This window comes from Delphinus delphis, chromosome 12 (genome assembly GCF_949987515.2).
Source record: "Delphinus delphis chromosome 12, mDelDel1.2, whole genome shotgun sequence".
Lineage (NCBI taxonomy): Eukaryota > Metazoa > Chordata > Mammalia > Artiodactyla > Delphinidae > Delphinus > Delphinus delphis.
The window spans coordinates 8,609,136-8,628,540 of record NC_082694.2 but is presented as its reverse complement, the minus strand read 5'-3'; the positions used below and the strand labels follow the sequence as shown (position 1 = coordinate 8,628,540).

Here is a 19,405-nt window from a genome sequence, read left to right as displayed (position 1 = left end):
TCAAATCTGACCTGGAAAGATTGCTAAAAATACGCTGCCTAGCTCCGACCCCCAGTTTCTGGTTCCCTAGCTTGAGTGGGCTCAAGAAATCAGTAACCTACAAAAAGCTTCTCAGTTGATTCAGATACCTTTTAATGAGTCCTCCTGAGGCACCATACATGTATTACCTTTAGGTTTTTGTGCTCATTGTGTCTGATATATGCACTCTCTTTGCCTGGTTAACTCCTTTTTCTCCTTCAGTAACTTGGGTCTAGGTTTCTCCTCTGCTAGGAAGTGTCTGACTTTCTCATTCTGGATTTGGTGCTTTGGGAAGTCACCACCAGTACAGTGGTTCAGTGTTCTATGATCCCCCTTAAATACACTGTCTAAAATGTAGGACAAAAGGGAACACATTTCAATTCTGGTCACCTGTAAAAGCATTAAATTCCTTTAATTCATGGCATTTAGCATTTTGCAATTTCTGGTTTTTTACTCGTTTGCTCTCTCTCTCTCTCTGTCTCTTCTGTGAAGCTCCTTGAGGATAAATTCTGTGTCCTCCGTGTCTTGTTACATAATCTTTATGTTTATCATATTAGGAATTATCTTTATTGAAGTGAAGCATCTTCACAACAAGGCATCCACCAGTGGAGGCTCTGTTGCATGAGGTCTTTGTTTTCTGATTGTATCATTTATTTGAATTCATACACCTTTTCTACTTGTACATCTCAGACTGACCTTCTTTGTTTTCTGTAGGTTTTAACTGGAACTTAGTTTGGTTTATTACTCCAAGTAATATTGGTAGATGGAGGACATTGTGGGATGGAACCAGAAATGAAACCAGGAATGTAAAAGATTGTGACCAGGTTTGGTTCTGGATTTTGGGGTATTTTATTTACTGAATCATTCCTAATTTATTTAGATTTGGATGTGTGGTGATGTTTTGCTGAAAGCATTCAAACTTTGTGCATCTTGTTTTCCCTTTGGTAAAATGAGAGACTAGATGAAAGTCCCTTTCAGCTCTAAAATTTTTGCTATTCCAAGTAAAAATGCAAAGGTTTCCAAAGATTTAGGTGTTATTGATAATCAAATAATAAGAATCTTTTTCTCTTTTAACTTTTCTTCATTTTATAAATAATTCCATTCAGACACTCAACAAAAAAAACTTTGGTATCAACAAAAGTGAATTTCCTTTTCTTTTCCTTTCTTTCTTCTTTTTTGTTTTTTAGGGTTACTTGAATACAAGCATGAATTTCCTTTTCTTGATTACCTAGATTTTCTTCCTGGAGCTGTTCATTATAACTCTTTCTGGGTTTGAGTGTAACTCAAACTTTATTGAAGCAGATACAGAGAGGCTTATGAGTAGTTATAACTCAAGTGTTGTCATGAAAGAACTTGCCAAGTGATTTTTCTCAGTGGGCTGCTAATGCATGAAAAAGGCTAAAGTGAAAAAAAAAATTCTCTGTAAGTGAATGTGACAGATTATTTTGCTCTGGAGTAACATTTAGGTCTTCTGTGTTTTCATTTAAGTGCCAAGGATGACATTGATCTCGATGCCTTGGCTGCAGAAATAGAAGGAGCTGGTGCTGCTAAGGAACAGGAACCTCAAAAGGCAAAGGGGAAAAAGAAAAAGGAGAAAAAAAAGCAAGATTTTGAGTAAGTATATTTTAAATATATTTGATTTTTATTAGCTTTCGTACTAGATTTACTTATTAAACTAATACAGTACCTCAAAATATATTTTAATCCATTTCTAGTGAAGACGATATCCTGAAAGAACTGGAAGAATTGTCTTGGGAAGCTCAAGGCATCAAAGCTGACAGAGAAACTGCTACAGCAAAGGTGAAATACAGATTGTTGTTACCTGTTTATGCTTCTTCGTAGCTCCAGTTTTAGGGACTGCTTGTGGAAACCTTTGAGCAACATATATGTGTTAGTTAAAAGTTTCCATAAAATTTGATGCCAAAGGGGGAAAACAGTTTTTAGGGAATCAATAATGCATTTTAAAACCTTTCACAAATATAAAGATGCTTTATTTGGGAATCTAAAGGTATTTTGTGATATGTTGTCTATTTATAAAATTGGTGCATTTGGAAATATAACATTTCCCAACTCTACCCGCAGTTTTCTATATTATTGATACTTCTTTCCATCCTTTGAAATTGGATAAGCCTCAGAGTAATGAGAGAGGGATGGATATTTTTTCTTTCAATTTTCCCCTTAGGCTTTTTATGCCATTTGAAGAAGGTAATAAATGTGGACTGGTGATTAGTGTTTGCTTCAGAGTGCCTGGATTCTGAAATTTACAGTGATTATGAGATGTACCTGAGGCCTAGGCTAGCTTCTGGTACTTGCTTGAGTTTTATATTCTTGTAAAAACAACTTTATTTTAAAATTATTTCGATAATTTTTCCATGTGTACTTAACGAAGTACATGACTTTGAGGAGTTTCAATTAATAAAAAAAATAAAGTATAACTCTGTTAATATTTCTAACAATGGAAATTTTTTAGCCAACAGAAAATAATGAAGATGAATTCACCTCAAAACAAGATAAAAAAAAGAAAGGACAGAAAGGCAAAAAACAAAGTTTTGAAGATAATGATAGTGAAGAATTGGAAGATAAAGATTCAAAATCAAAAAAGACTGCAAAACCCAAAATGGAAATGTACTCTGGGAGTGATGATGATGATGATTTTAGTAAACTCTCCAAAAAAGCTAAAGGGAAAGCTCAAAAATCGAATAAGAAGCAGGATGGGTCAGAAGAGGATGAGGATAACAGTAAAAGAATTAAAGATTGCATGAGAGTACATTCTTCTGGTGAAAGTGGTGATGAATCAGATGAAGTTTTGCAGTCCAGGAAAGGACAGAAAAAGAATCAGAAAAATAAGCCAGGTCCTAATGTAGAGAGTGGGAATGAAGATGACGACTCCTCCTTCAAAATTAAGACAATGGCTCAAAAGAAGGCAGAAAAGAAAGAGCGTGAGAGAAAAAAGCGGGATGAAGAAAAGGCAAAACTGCGGAAGCTGAAAGAAAAAGAAGAGCTAGAATCTGGTAAAAAGGATCAGAGTAAACCAAAAGAATCTCAAAGGAAATCTGAAGAGGAAGCTGTAAAATCCAAAGTGACTCTTGATTCTGGAGCACCTCCTGCCTCTGAAGAGAAAGGAGAGGCTCCCACAGCTGCAGAAGGTTGGTAATAATATCGAGGAAAGGGCAAAAGGCTTGGATTCATAATCAGCCTAAGTTTTGATTATTATGCCCCAAAGTCATTTTGTTGTTTGTCCTTGCTTATAAAGGTACTAAATTGTAAGAAACTTAAAATTAGGTCTAAGTACTCCTTTAATTGATTTTCACTGTTAAACATTTATGTATGTAGTATAAAATATCTTTCAAATGATTTGTGCACACACTAGGATTTTTACGGAATTTCACCGTGGAAAACAGTTTTTTGCTGCTCATGAAGGCTGGAAGTTGCCTAATGAAAAATTTACTCTTCCTTTTGATGCCTCAGTGTGAGATAATATCTGAATTCTTTCCTGTTTTTAAAAACCTAATTTGGTCTATGAAATGGAAAAGTAACATGCCGAAATTAGTTAACATCTTTTAAGCAATACTGAGGCACTTTTTTGTACCAGAACCAATTAGCAAAAAAGAAGCTTTCTAGTTAAATTTCCCCCTTATTCAGAATGGAAACAAAGATCAAATGACTTATATAATTTTTCTTTAGACTAGAAAACTTTTAATGGGAAAATTGACATAGCTTTTTAACCACTCAAATTTTTACTGTCTGGACATGTTTGAGGAGAACCATCAAGAAAGTAGCTTCATAATCTTTAATTCTTTAGCATAATGCTATAGAGTTCTTGGAATATATTTATATTTTTGTATTTTATTCTTCTAATGTCTGTCCCCTTAAGGTAGGCATCATTCTTATCATCCCCATCTTACAGAAGCAAAACTAGCTACAGAATTTATGAATTCAGACACCATGGATTTAGAAGATACGTTAGGTACTGTATATCTTCTCCCTGATGACAGGATCCTCACATCTTCTTGAATCCCTCAGGACAACTCAGAGTAGCACCAGCATTGTAGGCTTCTAAGGAGGCCAGCTGGGTTGTTTGGAGCTCTTCTGGTTACTCAAGTGCTCAGGGGGCCTAGATATCCAAAGCCCTTAGCCTGCTGCTGGCATCAGCCCTGGCCCATTATGGTTCCTGCACTCTGGGGTTTGCTTACCATTGCCGTAGGAAACAACTTTTAAAAATATTCTTTGCCTCTCTTCTTTTTTGGTAGATGACAATGAAGGAGACAAAAAGAAAAAAGATAAGAAGAAAAAGAAAGGAGAAAAGGAAGAAAAAGAAAAAGAGAAGAAAAAAGGACCTAGCAAAGCCACAGTTAAGGCTATGCAGGAAGCTCTGGCTAAGCTTAAAGAAGAAGAGGAAAGACAGAAGAGAGAAGAGGAAGAACGGATAAAACGCCTTGAAGAATTGGAAGCCAAGCGTAAAGAAGAGGTATGTCATTGTGAAGCTGCTGACTTTGACTTGGTATTTTACTTAAATCCGCTTCTCGTAAAATATCTCTAGCTTTCTAATTCTAAAAATTTCTTAGTTGTATGGTATTTCAGTTGCATTATTGTTCAGATATAAATAATAAGATGAAGGGGTAGAGAAAATCCTACCTTATTTCCTCAGGTACAGACAGGAGTTGCTTGTGCATCATTGCCAACACATAGTCGACTCTCATGTGATACTAATTAATACTCATTATGTACAACATTTAAAGTACTTTCATTTGGAAGCTCCTAACATAATACTTTGCATGTATCTCAAGAGCTTTGTTAGAAATTTGGGTTGTTTATGTTTAAATTTTGTAATTCATTAAGCTAATACAGTTTTTGTCTGATGCATATTCTTTTATAGGAAAGATTGGAACAAGAAAAAAGAGAGAGGAAAAAGCAAAAAGAAAAGGAAAGAAAAGAACGCTTGAAAAAAGAAGGGAAACTTTTAACTAAATCCCAGAGAGAAGCCAGAGCCAGAGCCGAAGCTACCCTTAAACTTCTACAAGCTCAGGGTAGGTGGTGTTCTTAATTAACTGAATGCTCTAGAAACTTCTCTCATGCAGTTATATCTCTATAATGGTCAAAAGGAGAATTGAATCAGGAGGAGAATTCTATGAAAATGCTGTGAAAAAGTCCAATAATAATATAAGGAATAGGTGAGATAATTTCATTATTTAGGGAGATGACATCTATACTGTGGTAAAAATTTGTGTGTAAATGATAGTATGTCTGTAAATGAAAATACAAAATAGTAAAATGAGTCCCCGTGTAGACATCACTCAGTTTCAACAATTATCACCATTTACCATTCTTGTTTTGTCCCCCCTCCACCCACTTTTTTCCCCTGGAGTATTTGAAAGTGAATTCCAGATGCCATTATGGGTTTACTCACATTTTACTTTAGTGTGTATACCTAACAGATAAGGACATTTTACTTTTTAATATAAGTGTAGTATGTATTATTATATTAAACAAAGTTCCTTGATATCTTGATGTTGTCCATGTCTAGTTTTTTCCACTTATCTCCAAAATGTCTTTTATAATTGATTGTTCAAATCAGGATCCAGATTAAATTCATGTGTTGTATTTGGTTGATAATGTCTGTCTCTCATTGATACCAGTACCACCCCTATTTTTGGCATGGATTTATTTGTTGAAGATACTGGATGTTTTCCTAGAATTTCTCCTATCCTGGATTTGTCTATTTGCATTCTCCTGGTGTTGGCTAACTTATTTCTCTATACCTTGTAATTTTTTAGATCTAGCAGTTTGGCTACTTCTTAATGGTGCTTTACCACCTAAAGTGCCTCATGTGAGGAGGCACGTGATCTGCTTGCCTTCTGGTGATGTCAAGATTGATCAGTGAGTTTAGCTATTGGCAGCCTTGTCCATTAGAAAAGTTCTTCATTGACTTTTCATCTAATAATTTTAATTCCAATTGGTGATCATTGCCTATATCCAGTACTTTGTTAGGAATTAAAGAATTGTGATAGTCTGTCATTCTTTCTGCATTTATTAGCTAGAATCTTTCTCTAAAGAAAAGCTTTCCCTGAAATACAGTTCATGCAGGAAAACCAGAGTATATGCTTAATTCTTTCCCTTTCTTTACTAATTTGTAAAATAATAAGTTGATGTCCCCTTAACCTCCAAAGGTGACCAGTGGAGGTTTAGTATTAAATTTAGAATTTAATTTTGCTTTGGATGTATATCATTTTATCTTAATGGAATTTTATATAATTGATATGTTTTCATCTCCTAAAGTCATTTATGGTTTTGTTTTGTTTTGGTTTGGTTTTTTTTGCGGTACACGGGCCTCTCACTGCCGCGGTCTCTCCCGCCGCAGAGCACAGGCTCTGGACGCGCAGGCCCAGCGGCCATAGCTCACGGGCCCAGCCGCTCCGCGGCACGCGGGATCCTCCCAGACCGGGGCATGAACCCACGAACCCTGCATCAGCAGGTGGACTCCCAACCACTGCGCCACCAGGGAAGCCCCATTTATGTTTTTGATACTCAAATTATACCATCTTTGGCTAGCAGGAAGTCATTCAGGTTGGGCCCTGTGACTTTTTCACTTGACTACTGTATTCTTGGACCTCTTCCTTGCTTTCTAACACCATGAGATATCCCAGGCTCATCTTGCACATTTTCTCCTCTAGACCTTGAAATCAACTGTTTACCCAGGGAACCTTGGTTCCTTTTAGTTTAGAGACCATAATCTGAGCATTTAATCACTTATGTTTTTGACAGGTAAGATGATTTAAAATAGTGTCTTTGCTCCTTTGAGAAGAATATTTTGGGACCTCTCTTAATGTCCTGTCCTTACGTTCCACAGATTTTTATATTATAGTAATTTTCGTGCTTATGCTATAATTAAAGTAAGAGCTACCATGTATTATGTATTTAGTATATACCTGATGTTACCTTTGACATTATTTCCTCATAAATATCTTCATTCCCATCATATAGATGAAAAAATGGAGACTCAGAAAACTTTAACAGCTTGTCCAAGGACCTAGAACTGAGATTTAATTGATCTGTGTGACCAGCTCTTTGTTATGCATTATATGGTCAGCTGGGAGCAGTAAATGTAGAGAAACACAGTACTTAGATTTCAGAAAGTCTTATTCTCAGTTGGGGATATAGCTTTTTAAAAAACAAAAGTAAAGAACAAATTCGAGTACAACTAGCACCCAAATATCAGATTTGACTTGTGGCTATCTGACAGGCTAGAAGCACTCATGGAGAAATTGGGATAGGATCACGTAGGGAGTAATTTGCCAATCTCAGAAATGCTGTTTTATGGAGTAGCTTGACTTGTATTTACAAGTTTAGATGAAAATCATTTAAAATTGTGAACTTGGCATCAATCTTTAGGACAGGCTTGGAAGAGATGGTCTCTCAGGTAGCATCTCTGGCCCTAGTCTCTCTTCTTATTCTTCATAGTGTTGCTCAGTTTTTGCCCTCTTATGGGTTCCCTATTGTCTGTTAATAAAAGTGTCCAAACTTCTTAACCTGACATTAACGGCCCTCCACAAGTGCATTCATTGAAAAGATACTACATGCTACGTCTCACCATATCTTTAAAAGCTGCCTTGTTAGGTAAATATTATTTACCACATTCATTACCTAGAATAATATAAAACTTATTAATTGAGCTCAAAATGTGTTCTTAGTGTATCTGCAGATATTTTCGGATAATTACGCTGAATTGTGTAGCAGGTTACCTTTTTAGTCTGTTCCATAGCCTTTAGCCTGTAACTACTAAGCATATAGCAAGTACACATTCCCCTAAAAGACACAAACAACCAACATGCAAAGAAATACATAACCTGGGTAGTCCTATACCTGTTTAAAAAATATACTCCTATATCTACTTACATTTTATCTAAGTTAAAAAAAAATTTCCAACAAAGAAAACTCCAGGCCTCTATGATTTCACTTGGGAATTCTAACAAATATTTAGGGAAGAAATATTGCTAGTTATGAACATTATCTTCCAGAACTACCCAACTCATTTTATGAGGACAGCATGCCCTTATATCATAGTGAGACAAAGACATTACGAGAAAGGAAAACTGCAGACCAATATCCCTCATGAACAAAGATGCAGAATTTTTCCACAAAATATTAGCAGTTTGATTCCAGCAGTACAGTTGACCCTTGTACAATCTAGGGGTTAGGGGCAACTCTCCATGCAGGCACAAACCTGTGTATAATTTTCTAGTCGGCCCTCTGTATCCACGGTTCCACGTCCACATATTGAACCAGCAGTGGATCTTCTAGTACTATAATATAATACATATTTAGTGAAAAAAATCTGAGTATAAATATCTGTGTAGTTCAGACCTGTTATTCAAGGGTCAACTTTATAAATATTTATGTTTATGTGCGTATATTTATATTTAGGGTTAATCTATCATGACCAAGTGGGTTTTATCCTGGGAATGCAGGGTTGGTTCAGTATTTAAAAATAAATAAATAGTTCACCATATTAATAGACTAAAGAAGAAAATCTACATGATCATCTCAATAGATGGAGAAGAATCATTTGACAAAATTCACCATTCACGTATAATAAAAATTCACAAACTGAGAATAGAAGGGAACTTCCTTCCCTGATATAAGACATTTACAAAAAACATACAACAATTTTCAGTTACTGGTGAATGACTGAATACTAATAAACACTAATATTGTGATTTAGGCAAGGATATCCACTCTCATCACAATCATTGCACATTGCACTGGAATGTCCTAACTCAGGCAATTGGGCAGAAAGAGAAATAAAGGCATGTAGACTGGAAGGAAGAAGTAAACCTGTCTATTCACAGATGACAGTTGTCTACATAGAAAATCCCATGGAATCTACCCCCCACAAAATCCTACAGCTAATAAGTGAGGTTAACAAGATTATAGATAAGACCAGTATGCAAATATCAACTGTATTTCTATATGCTTGCAATTAACAGTAAAAATTAAAAATGGTACCATTTACAGTACCCCCCCATAAAAGTAATTGAAACACTTAGTATTTGTGGAATCTATATGCTGAAAACTATAAAACACTGACGAAAATAATCGAAGACCTGTGTAAATGGAGAGATGTTGCATTCATGGATTGGAAGATTTGATGTTGTTAAGATATCAGTTCTCCTAAACTGATTTGTAGATTCAGTGCAATCTCAGTCAAAATTGCAGCAGAATATTTTGTGGATATCTATAAGCTATTTCTAAAATGTGTATGAAAAGATAAAGGAGTTAGAATGGCCAAAGTATTTTTGAAAAAGAACAAACCTTGGAGGACTCACTATCTGATTTCAAGACTAACTGTAAAAACAGTAATCAGTACAGTGTGATACTGGCAAAAGGATAGACAAATAGATCAATAGAACAGATAGAGTCTACGTATGGTCAGGGTTTTTTTTTTCTGTCATAGGAAAAGACAATTCAGTAGGTAAAATATGATGTTTGCAACAAGTGATAGTGGAACAGTTAGACATTGTGTAAAAAAAAAAAAAACCTCAAAACAAAAAAACTTAGTCCTAAATCTCAATCGTTATATAAAATTTAACTCAAAATGGATTGTAGATCTACATATAAAATATACAACTTAAAAACTTTTAGGGCTTCCCTGGTGGTGCAGTGGTTGAGAGTCCGCCTGCCGATGCAGGGGACACGGGTTCGTGCCCCGGTCCGGGAAGATCCCACGTGCCACGGAGCAGCTGGGCCCGTGAGCCGTGGCCGCTGAGCCTGTGCGTCCGGAGCCTGTGCTCCACAACGGGAGAGGCCACAACAGTGAGAGGCCCACGTACCACAAAAAAAAAAAAAAATTTTTAGAGGAAAACATAGGGGAAAATCTTTGTGAGTTTGTGTTAGGCAGGGAGTGCTTAGTTACAACTTCAAAAGCATAATCCATAAAAGGAAAAAATTATAAAATTGAAGTCCAGTTAAAAACTTTTGCTGTGCAAAAGACACCATTGAGAGAATTCAAAGAAAATACCTGAAAGTCATACGTGATAACTGTGTGTGTGTGTGCATAAAAATATATATAAAGATAACTCGAAACTCAACAATGAGAAAAACAATCCTATTTAAAAATGGGCAAAAGTTTGAAGAGACACTTCACCAAGAAACTATTCAGTATAAGCACATGGAAAGACTGCTCGACATCATTAGGAAATTCAAATTAAGACCACTGTGAGATATCACTACACATTTATTAGAATATGTAAATTTAAAAGAACCCAACATCTGTCTTTACCAAATGCTGGTAAGAGCAGTTGGAACTCTCATATATTACTGGTGGGAATGCAGAATTGTAAAGCCACTTTAGAAAACAGTTGACAGTTTCTTACAAATTTAAATACAGTTGACCCTTGAACAACACGGGTTTGAACTGTGTGGGTTTACTTAATAGGTGGATTTTTTTCCAATAATACTACAGTAACTACACAATTTGTGATTGGTTGAATCTGAGGATGCAGAACCATGAATATGGAGGAAACATGGATACGGAGGGCTGACTATAAGGTATATGCAGATTTTCAGCTGCGCGGAGAGTTGGCAGCCCTGACGCCCATGTTGTTCAAGAGTCAACTGTACATATTTATCTTAATGTCCCATCATTCCCACTCCACAGTATTTACCCCAGAGAAATGTTCACAGAAAAATCTGCATGCAAATGTTCCTAACAGCTTTATTCATAATTGTCAAAAACTAGAACTCAAATGTCCTTCAGCTGTCTGTCGAATAAGGGAACTGTGGTACATCCATACAATGGAATGCTGTTCGGCAATAAAAAGAAATGAAGTACTGGTACATATAGTAACGAGGATGACTCAAATCCATTATGATGATAGCCAGACTGTAAAGTGTTATTTCTGTGACTTTCTGGAAAGAGCACATGTTTTGGGTTGGAGAACAGATCAGTAGCTGCCAGGGGCATAAGGATGTGAATAGGGTTTAACTTCCCAGAGCAGCACAGGGTGATGGAACTGTTCTGCATCTTCATTATGATGGTGGTTGCATAACTACATGCATTTGTCAAAAGTCATAGAACTGGACACCAAAAAAATGGAATTTAAACGTATATAAATTTTAAAATACCTTACATTACAAAAGAGGGTTTTCCATGAATGTTCCTTTATATTTTAGGGTATGCATCTCTGAGGTGAATAAAATGTTATCTTCTTAAGTAGTATTTCTTAGGTGACAAGCAAGTAGTATAAACCCTGAAATTTTCCATTTTTATCCCTCAGGTGTTGAAGTGCCATCAAAAGACTCTTTGCCAAAGAAGAGGCCAATTTATGAAGATAAAAAGAAGAAAAAAACACCACAGCAGCTGGAAAATAAAGGTTTGCATACAAAATAGCCTGTGATTTAGAAACAGTTTTGTTTGCCTTTTCGTAAGCACACATTGATAAGTCCAGTGGTTATTGGAGGTGTGTATATTAAAGAAATAGTCTCCCGATGATGAAAGCTGTATGAACATTCCTGGGGATAGAGACCAGTCTTGCTCTCTCCATTGCCATGGTTCCTAAGTCCTCATATGGATCCTGATTTTATTAATAAATGGTTTTTCAGAAAGTCATTTGTAAGATAGTTGCCTAGGCTTTAGAATACATTTTTTCTCAGAAGTCTTAAAAAGAAATCAGCAAATCAGAATTGCATACTGAAACTTACTTCCTGTACCTTGTTTCTTGTTATTATCATTCTCAACGTATTCAAATGACAGGTTAATGGAAAAGTACTTTTGTTTGAAGAATGTGGATCCTATGCTATGAATAACTGTTCTTAACTCTGAAAAGCACAACTATCATTCTTATGTTTTCTGTTCCCTTCTCAACCTTCTGTAATTTTACATTCTATTCTTGAGCAGAAAGAAAAACTAGTTTCCTCTTTAAAAAAACAACAACGCATAGCTGATGTTTAAATGTTTTCTAAACTTGCTAAAGAATTTAGGTTGTACTACTGGTTTTTATTCAGTACTTAATAGAGTATCCTAACAGAAATTATGCACTGAAAAGTATTGTTAACTTGTTTTCTGTTCCTTTTTTCAGTATGTGAACCAATGGAATTAAGTGCTGCTGTAGAAGTTGTGGAACAAGGAGTACCTGAAAAAGAAGAGACACCACCTCCTGTTGAACCAGGTCAGTAGTGTTGACTAATTAATTCCTGTTAAATATCACTGATGTGTCATAAGTTGTCTTGGTTATCGTTAGTTTGGGGAAACCAAATGTCTGGCAGGATGGCCTTCTTCATAGTTCTTTCTTTTCTCTAAATCATTTCATTTCCACTGTAAAAAGTGTAGAGGTGAGACTTGAATCACTTTTGTTCTTTACAATAGTGTTGGTAAAATGTTTTTTAGAGAGGATAGAGAGAGGTATTTGGATTTTTTCTGATGTTTTTATTTATGGGTCAGAATTCTTAAGCGGTACCAAGAAGAACTAAAGTTCTTTATTTAATCCTTCAGAAGCAAATTGGAAGCATTTTTAATTAGAACTTTTATTAAGAGTCATAAAAATTGGCATTTTAAAATCTTTATAGAGGTCAGCTTCTGTTTACTAAATTAGTAAGAGGATTCAACTTACTCATTTTGTGTGTGTGTTTTGAGATTGGAGAAAATCTCTGGATTTTTTTTTTCTTTAAGATAAACATTGTTCTAATTCATGAGATAGCTGTTGCTAGGAGAGCCAGAGGCCGGCTAAATGTATGTTTTGTAAAATCAGGAGAATCTCCAGTGTTTAAAGACAGGAATGGGAGCAGCTTTAGAGAATGTTAAGACTGACCCACACTGGTGAAAGGTATTACTGATCCTATTTTTCTTCCCCTCCTATTCTCAATATAAAAAGGATCATTTTCCTGGGCACACCTCAGCTTAACAGGATGAGATTAGAGAAATTCACATTGATAGACTTAACAGCAGTTCCCTATTTTAGGTGATATTTGTAGCACTAGAAAGAATTGCTAATTTAGGAGGAGTTAGGGGTATGTGTTTCTGACTCATTTCCTCCTCAAGAAGGCGTGTCCAAACTTGCTGACAAATAGTAATTATGACAGGGAAACAAATACTACAGTGTCCCAATCTCATCTTCCTTTCATTTGAGAATAATTTTGCTTGATTAGATTTCAGTAAAAAGAATCATTTTTGTTAATGAGAGTTTAAAGTCTATAAATTCAAAATTATACCTTTCTGGCTATTTTTTGGGTTGTAAGCACAACGTACTGTTCTTATTTTCAACTGGAATAGAAGTGTAGATTTGTACCTCCAACTATGTAATTTAAGTTGTATTTATATGTATTTGTAGAGGTTAAAGCAAAATAAACAGTACATTCTTCTGTATAAAGTATAGGTTGAAGATCAAAAAGAAGATATATGTGAAATTTCTTTTATCCTCAAGAACTGAATGCCATCATTTACCCTTTTCAAGATCTAAAGGAACATTTCAATGAGTTGCTAATATTTTAATTACCTCAAATGTGAAATCTGTGTTAAGTTTAATATAGTGTATTCAAAACACGAGGAAATTGTGAAGCATTTAGTAATAGTAGAGGATTTAACATGGTAGGTATATTGAAAACTAGTTCCAAAGGTAATGAAATTGTGTACATACTTTTTGCATAACTAAAACATTTATTTCTTTATGTCAGGATAGTTTTCTACGTAATTTTTTTTTTCTAAAAGCAATCTTATCTGTCTAGATATATTCTGTGTCTTTAATGAAAATTTTATTTACAGAAGAGGAAGAAGAAACTGAGGATGCTGGATTGGATGATTGGGAAGCTATGGCTAGTGATGAGGAGAGAGAAACAGGTGAGTAGCTCGTAAGCACTCATTGATAAGTCCAGTGGTTATTGGAGGTGTGTATATTAAAGAAATAGTCTCCCGATGATGAAAGCTGTATGAACATTCCTGGGGATAGAGACCAGTCTTGCTCTCTCCATTGCCATGGTTCCTAAGTCCTCATATGGATCCTGATTTTATTAATAAATGGTTTTTCAGAAAGTCATTTGTAAGATAGTTGCCTAGGCTTTAGAATACATTTTTTCTCAGAGTGATAATGTTACAAATGGGGATAAGTTATTAAAGCTAGCCTACCAAAAAAACCTCTTGAACTTAAAATATAATACAAAGATAATACAAACGAATTGTTTAGTTCCTAATCACTATGAATAAAAAGTGTTTTTGTCATTTCTTCCTGTCTCTTTTAGGGTTTAATTTGCTGGCTTTTTGCTAACTTTTTGAAATGAATATTTGGCTCTGTTTTCTCAGTCGTTTTTTAAAACTACAGATTTTTCTTTAAGCCTGGCTTTAGCCAAATTCTGTAAGGTCTGATACGTTGATATATTAAATTTTCTATTTTGATATATTAACTTTTACCTGTGATTTGTTTAGAAGTATATATATATATATTTTTTTTTTTTTTTTTTTTTTTTTTTTTTTGCTGTACGCGGGCCTCTCACTGTTGTGGCCTCTCGCGTTGCGGAGCACAGGCTCCGGACGCACAGGCTCAGCGGCCATGGCTCATGGGCCTAGCCGCTCCGTGGCATGTGGGATCTTCCCGGACCGGGGCACGAACCCGTGTCCCCTGCATCGGCAGGCGGACTCTCAACCACTGTGCCACCAGGGAAGCCCAGAAGTATATTTCTTAATTTATGAAAATGAGGACTTTACGTATCTTTGTTACTTCATTGTGATCAGAAAAATACATGGTTCTGTCCTTTGAAATACGTCGACTTAACCAACCATTTGTTGGGCTGTAAATTATTATGAATGTTTCATATGTGATTGGAAAGAGTTTATATTCTGCATTAGTTGGGTGACTTGTTACCTATATTTAGTTAAGTTTGCTGATCATTTTCACCTCTTATGTTCTGTTCTGAGTTTTTTTTCTGGTGTGCTTTTTCTCTCTCACTGAGAGTTGTGTGTTCAAATCTCCCATCGTGCTTGTAGATTGTCTGTTTCTCCATGAGTTATATTAATTTTTGCTTTATATATTTTGGTGCTATATTATTAGATGAATGTAATCTTATATCTTTCTGATGAAATAACTGTTTTATCGTTTTATTTCTAGTGATGTCTTTTGCCTTAAAGTCTACCTTATCTGATATTAATAGCTATGCCAGCTTTAATTTACATGATCTTCTTCTGTCTTTATTACACTTTCTATATCCTTAAACAGCATATAGTTGAGGTTTTAAATCCAGTTTGTCAATTTTTATATTTTACCTAGAGTACTTAGCCCATTACATCTAACATTTGATAGAGTTAATAAAGTATATTGATTATATATTTATCATCTTATTAAGTTCTTCTTAAGTTCTTCTTGTTCTGTTTCTTTTTCTCTCCTTTCTAACCATCTTTTGGATTATTTGAATTTTTTCTCCTTTCATGAGCTTGGAAGTTTCGTACTTTTCTGCTTACTTTTAGTGGTTACTCTAGAGAGTTTTCACGTGGATCTTTTTTTTTTCCCCTTTCTCTCCATCCTCTCACCCAGTATTCCTCCTCCCAGTCCTTATCTCCTCCTCTCACATCAGCCCCACTAGAAGATGAGGACTTGATTTCTCTGTTCCCTGCAATGCTTGTGGCAGTGCTTTGCACATTAGACACCTCAAACAAGGATCTGTGCAAGAATAAATGGATGGGTGGGCAACTGCTCTGTGTAATCCCCCCCCCCCCCCCCCCCCCCCGCTTCCTGATAGATGCCTTTTAAATCCTCACAAAAGCTGAGAGGGGCTGAGGGGGTTAGGAAAGTTGTGAGAGGGTGGGCAGCTGTCCTTAAGTGGTGCAGCTGCATCTGGAGCCGCCTGGGCCTGATTCCAAAGCCTGCCTCATCCCCTCTCCCTCTACGGATTCCATAACAAGATGGCTCCTGCCCTCAAATCTGATGAGAGACAGAAACTAATGCAGAAATTTAAAAACTCTGCCTGGCAAATAACAGGCGCCAATAAACACGTTTCGTTGTTGAAGGAGCGAAGCCCTAACAGTGGTGTGCAGACATTTCTGTGGGGCCCAAAGGAGACACCTAAGTGTGTTGGATGAGGGGTGAGGAAGGGGCTGTAAAAGACTTCTAGAGGGGCACACTTGAGGGGGACCTTGAAAGGTAGGTCCTTGCCAGGGGTGCGGGAACAGCACGGAGGGATGAAAAGGAAGCAATCTGAGAAAATGGAAGACCTTTAAAAGCCACGATAGGGAATGGCTCCAGCCCGAGATCAGCAGACAGTGCTGGGGCCTGACAGGCTACAGAGCTGGCAGCAGGTTGGGGGACTACGCCGCACAACGGCTGCACCCTGCCTTCCCCCGCTCTGCCCAACCCGGACCAGTGCTCCTTGGCCCTCCGACTGGGCCTAACATGGATCTTTGAACTATCACTGTCTACTATTATCTTCTTTCCAGGCAATGTAATGACCAAAGAATACATAAACAACATTTAACCAATTCTCAATTTATATACCATTGTTCTCATTAATTTTAATTCTCTGTTTTAAACCCCATAATAGCTTTTTTTAAAAAGCAGTCAGTATATATTTAAGTTTACCCACATTCTTAGCTTTTGTTGTGCTTCATTTTTTTCCTGCACCTCTGACCTTTATTTGGGATCATTTCTTCCAGCCTGAAGAATACCTTTTAGAATTTCCTTCAGTATGCATCTGTTACTGAGACATTCCATTTTTGCTTTTCTGAAAATATCTTTATCTCATCTTCATTCTTGAAGGTGACAAACTGAATGAGGAATTCTTAGACGTAATTTTATTAATACTTTGAAGATATTAGTCCCTTGTCTTGGCTTTTATTGTTTCTGTTTAAAAGTCAGGTTACCAGCCTAAATTTTTCATGTGTCTTTCATTTTCATCAGTTTTATTATGATGTGGCTAGGTTTGTTTTGTTTTTATTTATTCTGCCTATATGTTTTTATTAGTTTTGCAGTGTTATGAGCCACTGTTTCTTCTCAGGGTTATTAGTTAAGCCTATGATAGACCTTCTTACTCTATCACTGTATCTTTTCCTCTTTTCTGTATTTTTTACCTATTGAGTCTCCGTGGTTCATTGTAGATTGTTTCTTCTGATCTGTGTTCTGGTTCATTAATTTTCTCCTCAATTGTTTGCAACTGTAGAAATAATTTGATGTCAAGGTTGGTGTTTTCTTCCCCCAGAGAGAATTTATATGTACATCTACCAGGAGTCTGAGTGAACTAGCAATATAGAGTCATCTTATTCCACATGTGGAATTTAGAGGATCTGGAGGTGATATGCCAATAATGGGGAGGCCCTGTTTACTTCTCGTTTATCCTTACTGCTACAGTACAGTTTTTCAGGATTTCACCCCACAATAAGGGTATTACCCAGTGTCCATCTCCCTCGCCCCATGGAAATCCTTGGTAGGCCTGAACTCCCAATGCCTGGACCCCTAAGCTTTGAGGGGCCACTAAGAGCTGCATAGCTTTTCAGCTGCCTCCTCCAGGATCAGCAAATGACCCCAGGGGAACAAAGTACTAGGCATCGTGTCCACCTCCCTGGGTTTCTGTCCTCTCTTGTATCCTAGCTTAGTAATGTTTTTCTTGTTTATTAGCTGAAGTATGGTTAATGCATTAAGTTTTTACTGTTAAGTGGCAGTCTTCATTGTAGCAATGTAGACAAACACTTTGCATTTATGATGTATGAAAACATTAATTTGGAATTAATGCTGTATTAAAATGTTACTCCCTGGGCTTCCCTGGTGGCGCAGTGGTTGAGAGTCCGCCTGCCGATGCAGGGGACACGGGTTCGTACCCCGGTCCAGGAAGATTCCACGTGCCACGGAGTGGCTGGGCCTGTGAGCCATGGCCGCTGAGCCTGCGCGTCCGGAGCCTGTGCTTCACAATGGGAGCGGCCACAGCAGTGAGAGGCCAGCATACCCCCCCACAAAAAAAAAAAAATTTTTACTCCCTTATTTAGTACATGTTCAGTATTATTTTCCCTTTAAGGTCACTATCTTGATAGAAATCTCATTGTTAACTTTCATTTATTTCAAAATCTGTTTTCCTGAAAGTAGGAAACACGGTGCATATAGAAGTAAAAGAAAACCCTGAAGAGGAAGAGGAGGAAGAGGAGGAGGAGGAGGATGACGAAGAGAGTGAAGAAGAAGAGGAAGAAGAAGGAGACAGTGAAGGCAGTGAAGGCGATGAAGAAGATGAAAAGGTGTCAGATGAGAAGGATGTGGGGAAAACATTAGTTAAAAAGCCAAGTAAAGAAGTGAGCTCGGAATCTGAGTATGACTCTGATGATGATCGAACTAAAGAAGAACGGGCTTACGACAAAGCAAAACGGAGGATTGAGGTATTTATTTTTCCTCTTCTCTTTCCTCCTTTCCTCCCCACTCCTCTGTGAACATTAGAACTATACAACTAAAGGCTTTTATTGAGGAGCACTTTTAAAAATACAGTCTCGGAGTGGTATCTTTGTCCGGTTTTTGTGGAGACATAATAGGTCTTTAACAGTGGTCTAACCCAAGGACCTCACTCTTACCTAAGACAGAATGGTGACTGCTTCATCATTTTTTTCTTTTTTCCTCCAAATTTTAATGTGCTCTTTGACAATTTATCGGTATACAGAGGTATTCTGAGCTTATGCCCTCTAGTTGAGTTTTTGCCTTACGTATTTAGGTTAGTCATTCTGAGGCATCTGATCCCTTTAGTTGTTTAAATCTGGTGGGTTAATGAGGCTTCTATCAATATTTAGTCAAGTTCACATACCTAGCCGGCTTACTGTTTGGCCTACTTAATGAGGTAGACTTCTACTACTACTTCTACTAGGCTTCAAGAGAAAGTTTCCTTTAGTTATGTCAGCTTAGCATAAATAATACACTAAAAACTACTTTAGTTTGCTTTGAGGATGCTAAACTATTTTAAAGCTAAAAACTGTTCTTAGCTTTCCTTTTCTTAATCTTTTCATATGTAATTCTAGTTTTTAATTTTTGTTTTAATACCTATATATCAGTATTTGCCTTTCCTTCTGTAAAGTCTAGATAGGAATAGATTTTCTGAATCTCTAAAGGACTAACAAAGTCTATTATTGTAAACTGGGGTTTCTCAACCCCAGCACCGTTGACATTTTTGGGCTGAATAATTCTCTGCTGCGGGGGACTGTCGTCTTCATTTTAGGATGTTGAGCAGTATCTCTGGTCTCCACCCACTAGATCCCCTCCCTTCTCCTGAACGTGTCTCTGCTTCTTCCCCACAGCACCTACCTCAGGCCAACTCCCTTGTATACCTATGTGTAAGAGAGACAGTTTGTGTACTGTGTTTGATGATTTAAAAACAAACAGAATGGGTGTAATCAGAAAGTAAAAGTTCCCCCATTATCTCACTCCCCAGTGAGATAACAAGAACTACC

General features: G+C 36.7%; 1 protein-coding gene across 3 annotated transcripts in view; it reads left to right on the top strand.

Moving 5' to 3' along the window:
* EIF5B (eukaryotic translation initiation factor 5B) overlaps positions 1-19,405 on the top strand; it is a 67,554-nt gene that overhangs the window by 20,828 nt on the left and 27,321 nt on the right. For 2 of the 3 annotated variants that reach the window (XM_060027292.1, XM_060027290.1), the window contains 9 exons: positions 1,507-1,632; positions 1,734-1,818; positions 2,489-3,164; positions 4,269-4,486; positions 4,895-5,045; positions 11,292-11,387; positions 12,093-12,182; positions 13,772-13,846; positions 18,063-18,349. In XM_060027292.1, coding sequence (XP_059883275.1) covers positions 1,507-1,632; positions 1,734-1,818; positions 2,489-3,164; positions 4,269-4,486; positions 4,895-5,045; positions 11,292-11,387; positions 12,093-12,182; positions 13,772-13,846; positions 18,063-18,349 — 1,804 coding nt within the window. The remainder of the gene's footprint in view (positions 1-1,506; positions 1,633-1,733; positions 1,819-2,488; positions 3,165-4,268; positions 4,487-4,894; positions 5,046-11,291; positions 11,388-12,092; positions 12,183-13,771; positions 13,847-18,062; positions 18,350-19,405) is intronic. The other variant, XM_060027291.1, reaches the window with a different exon arrangement.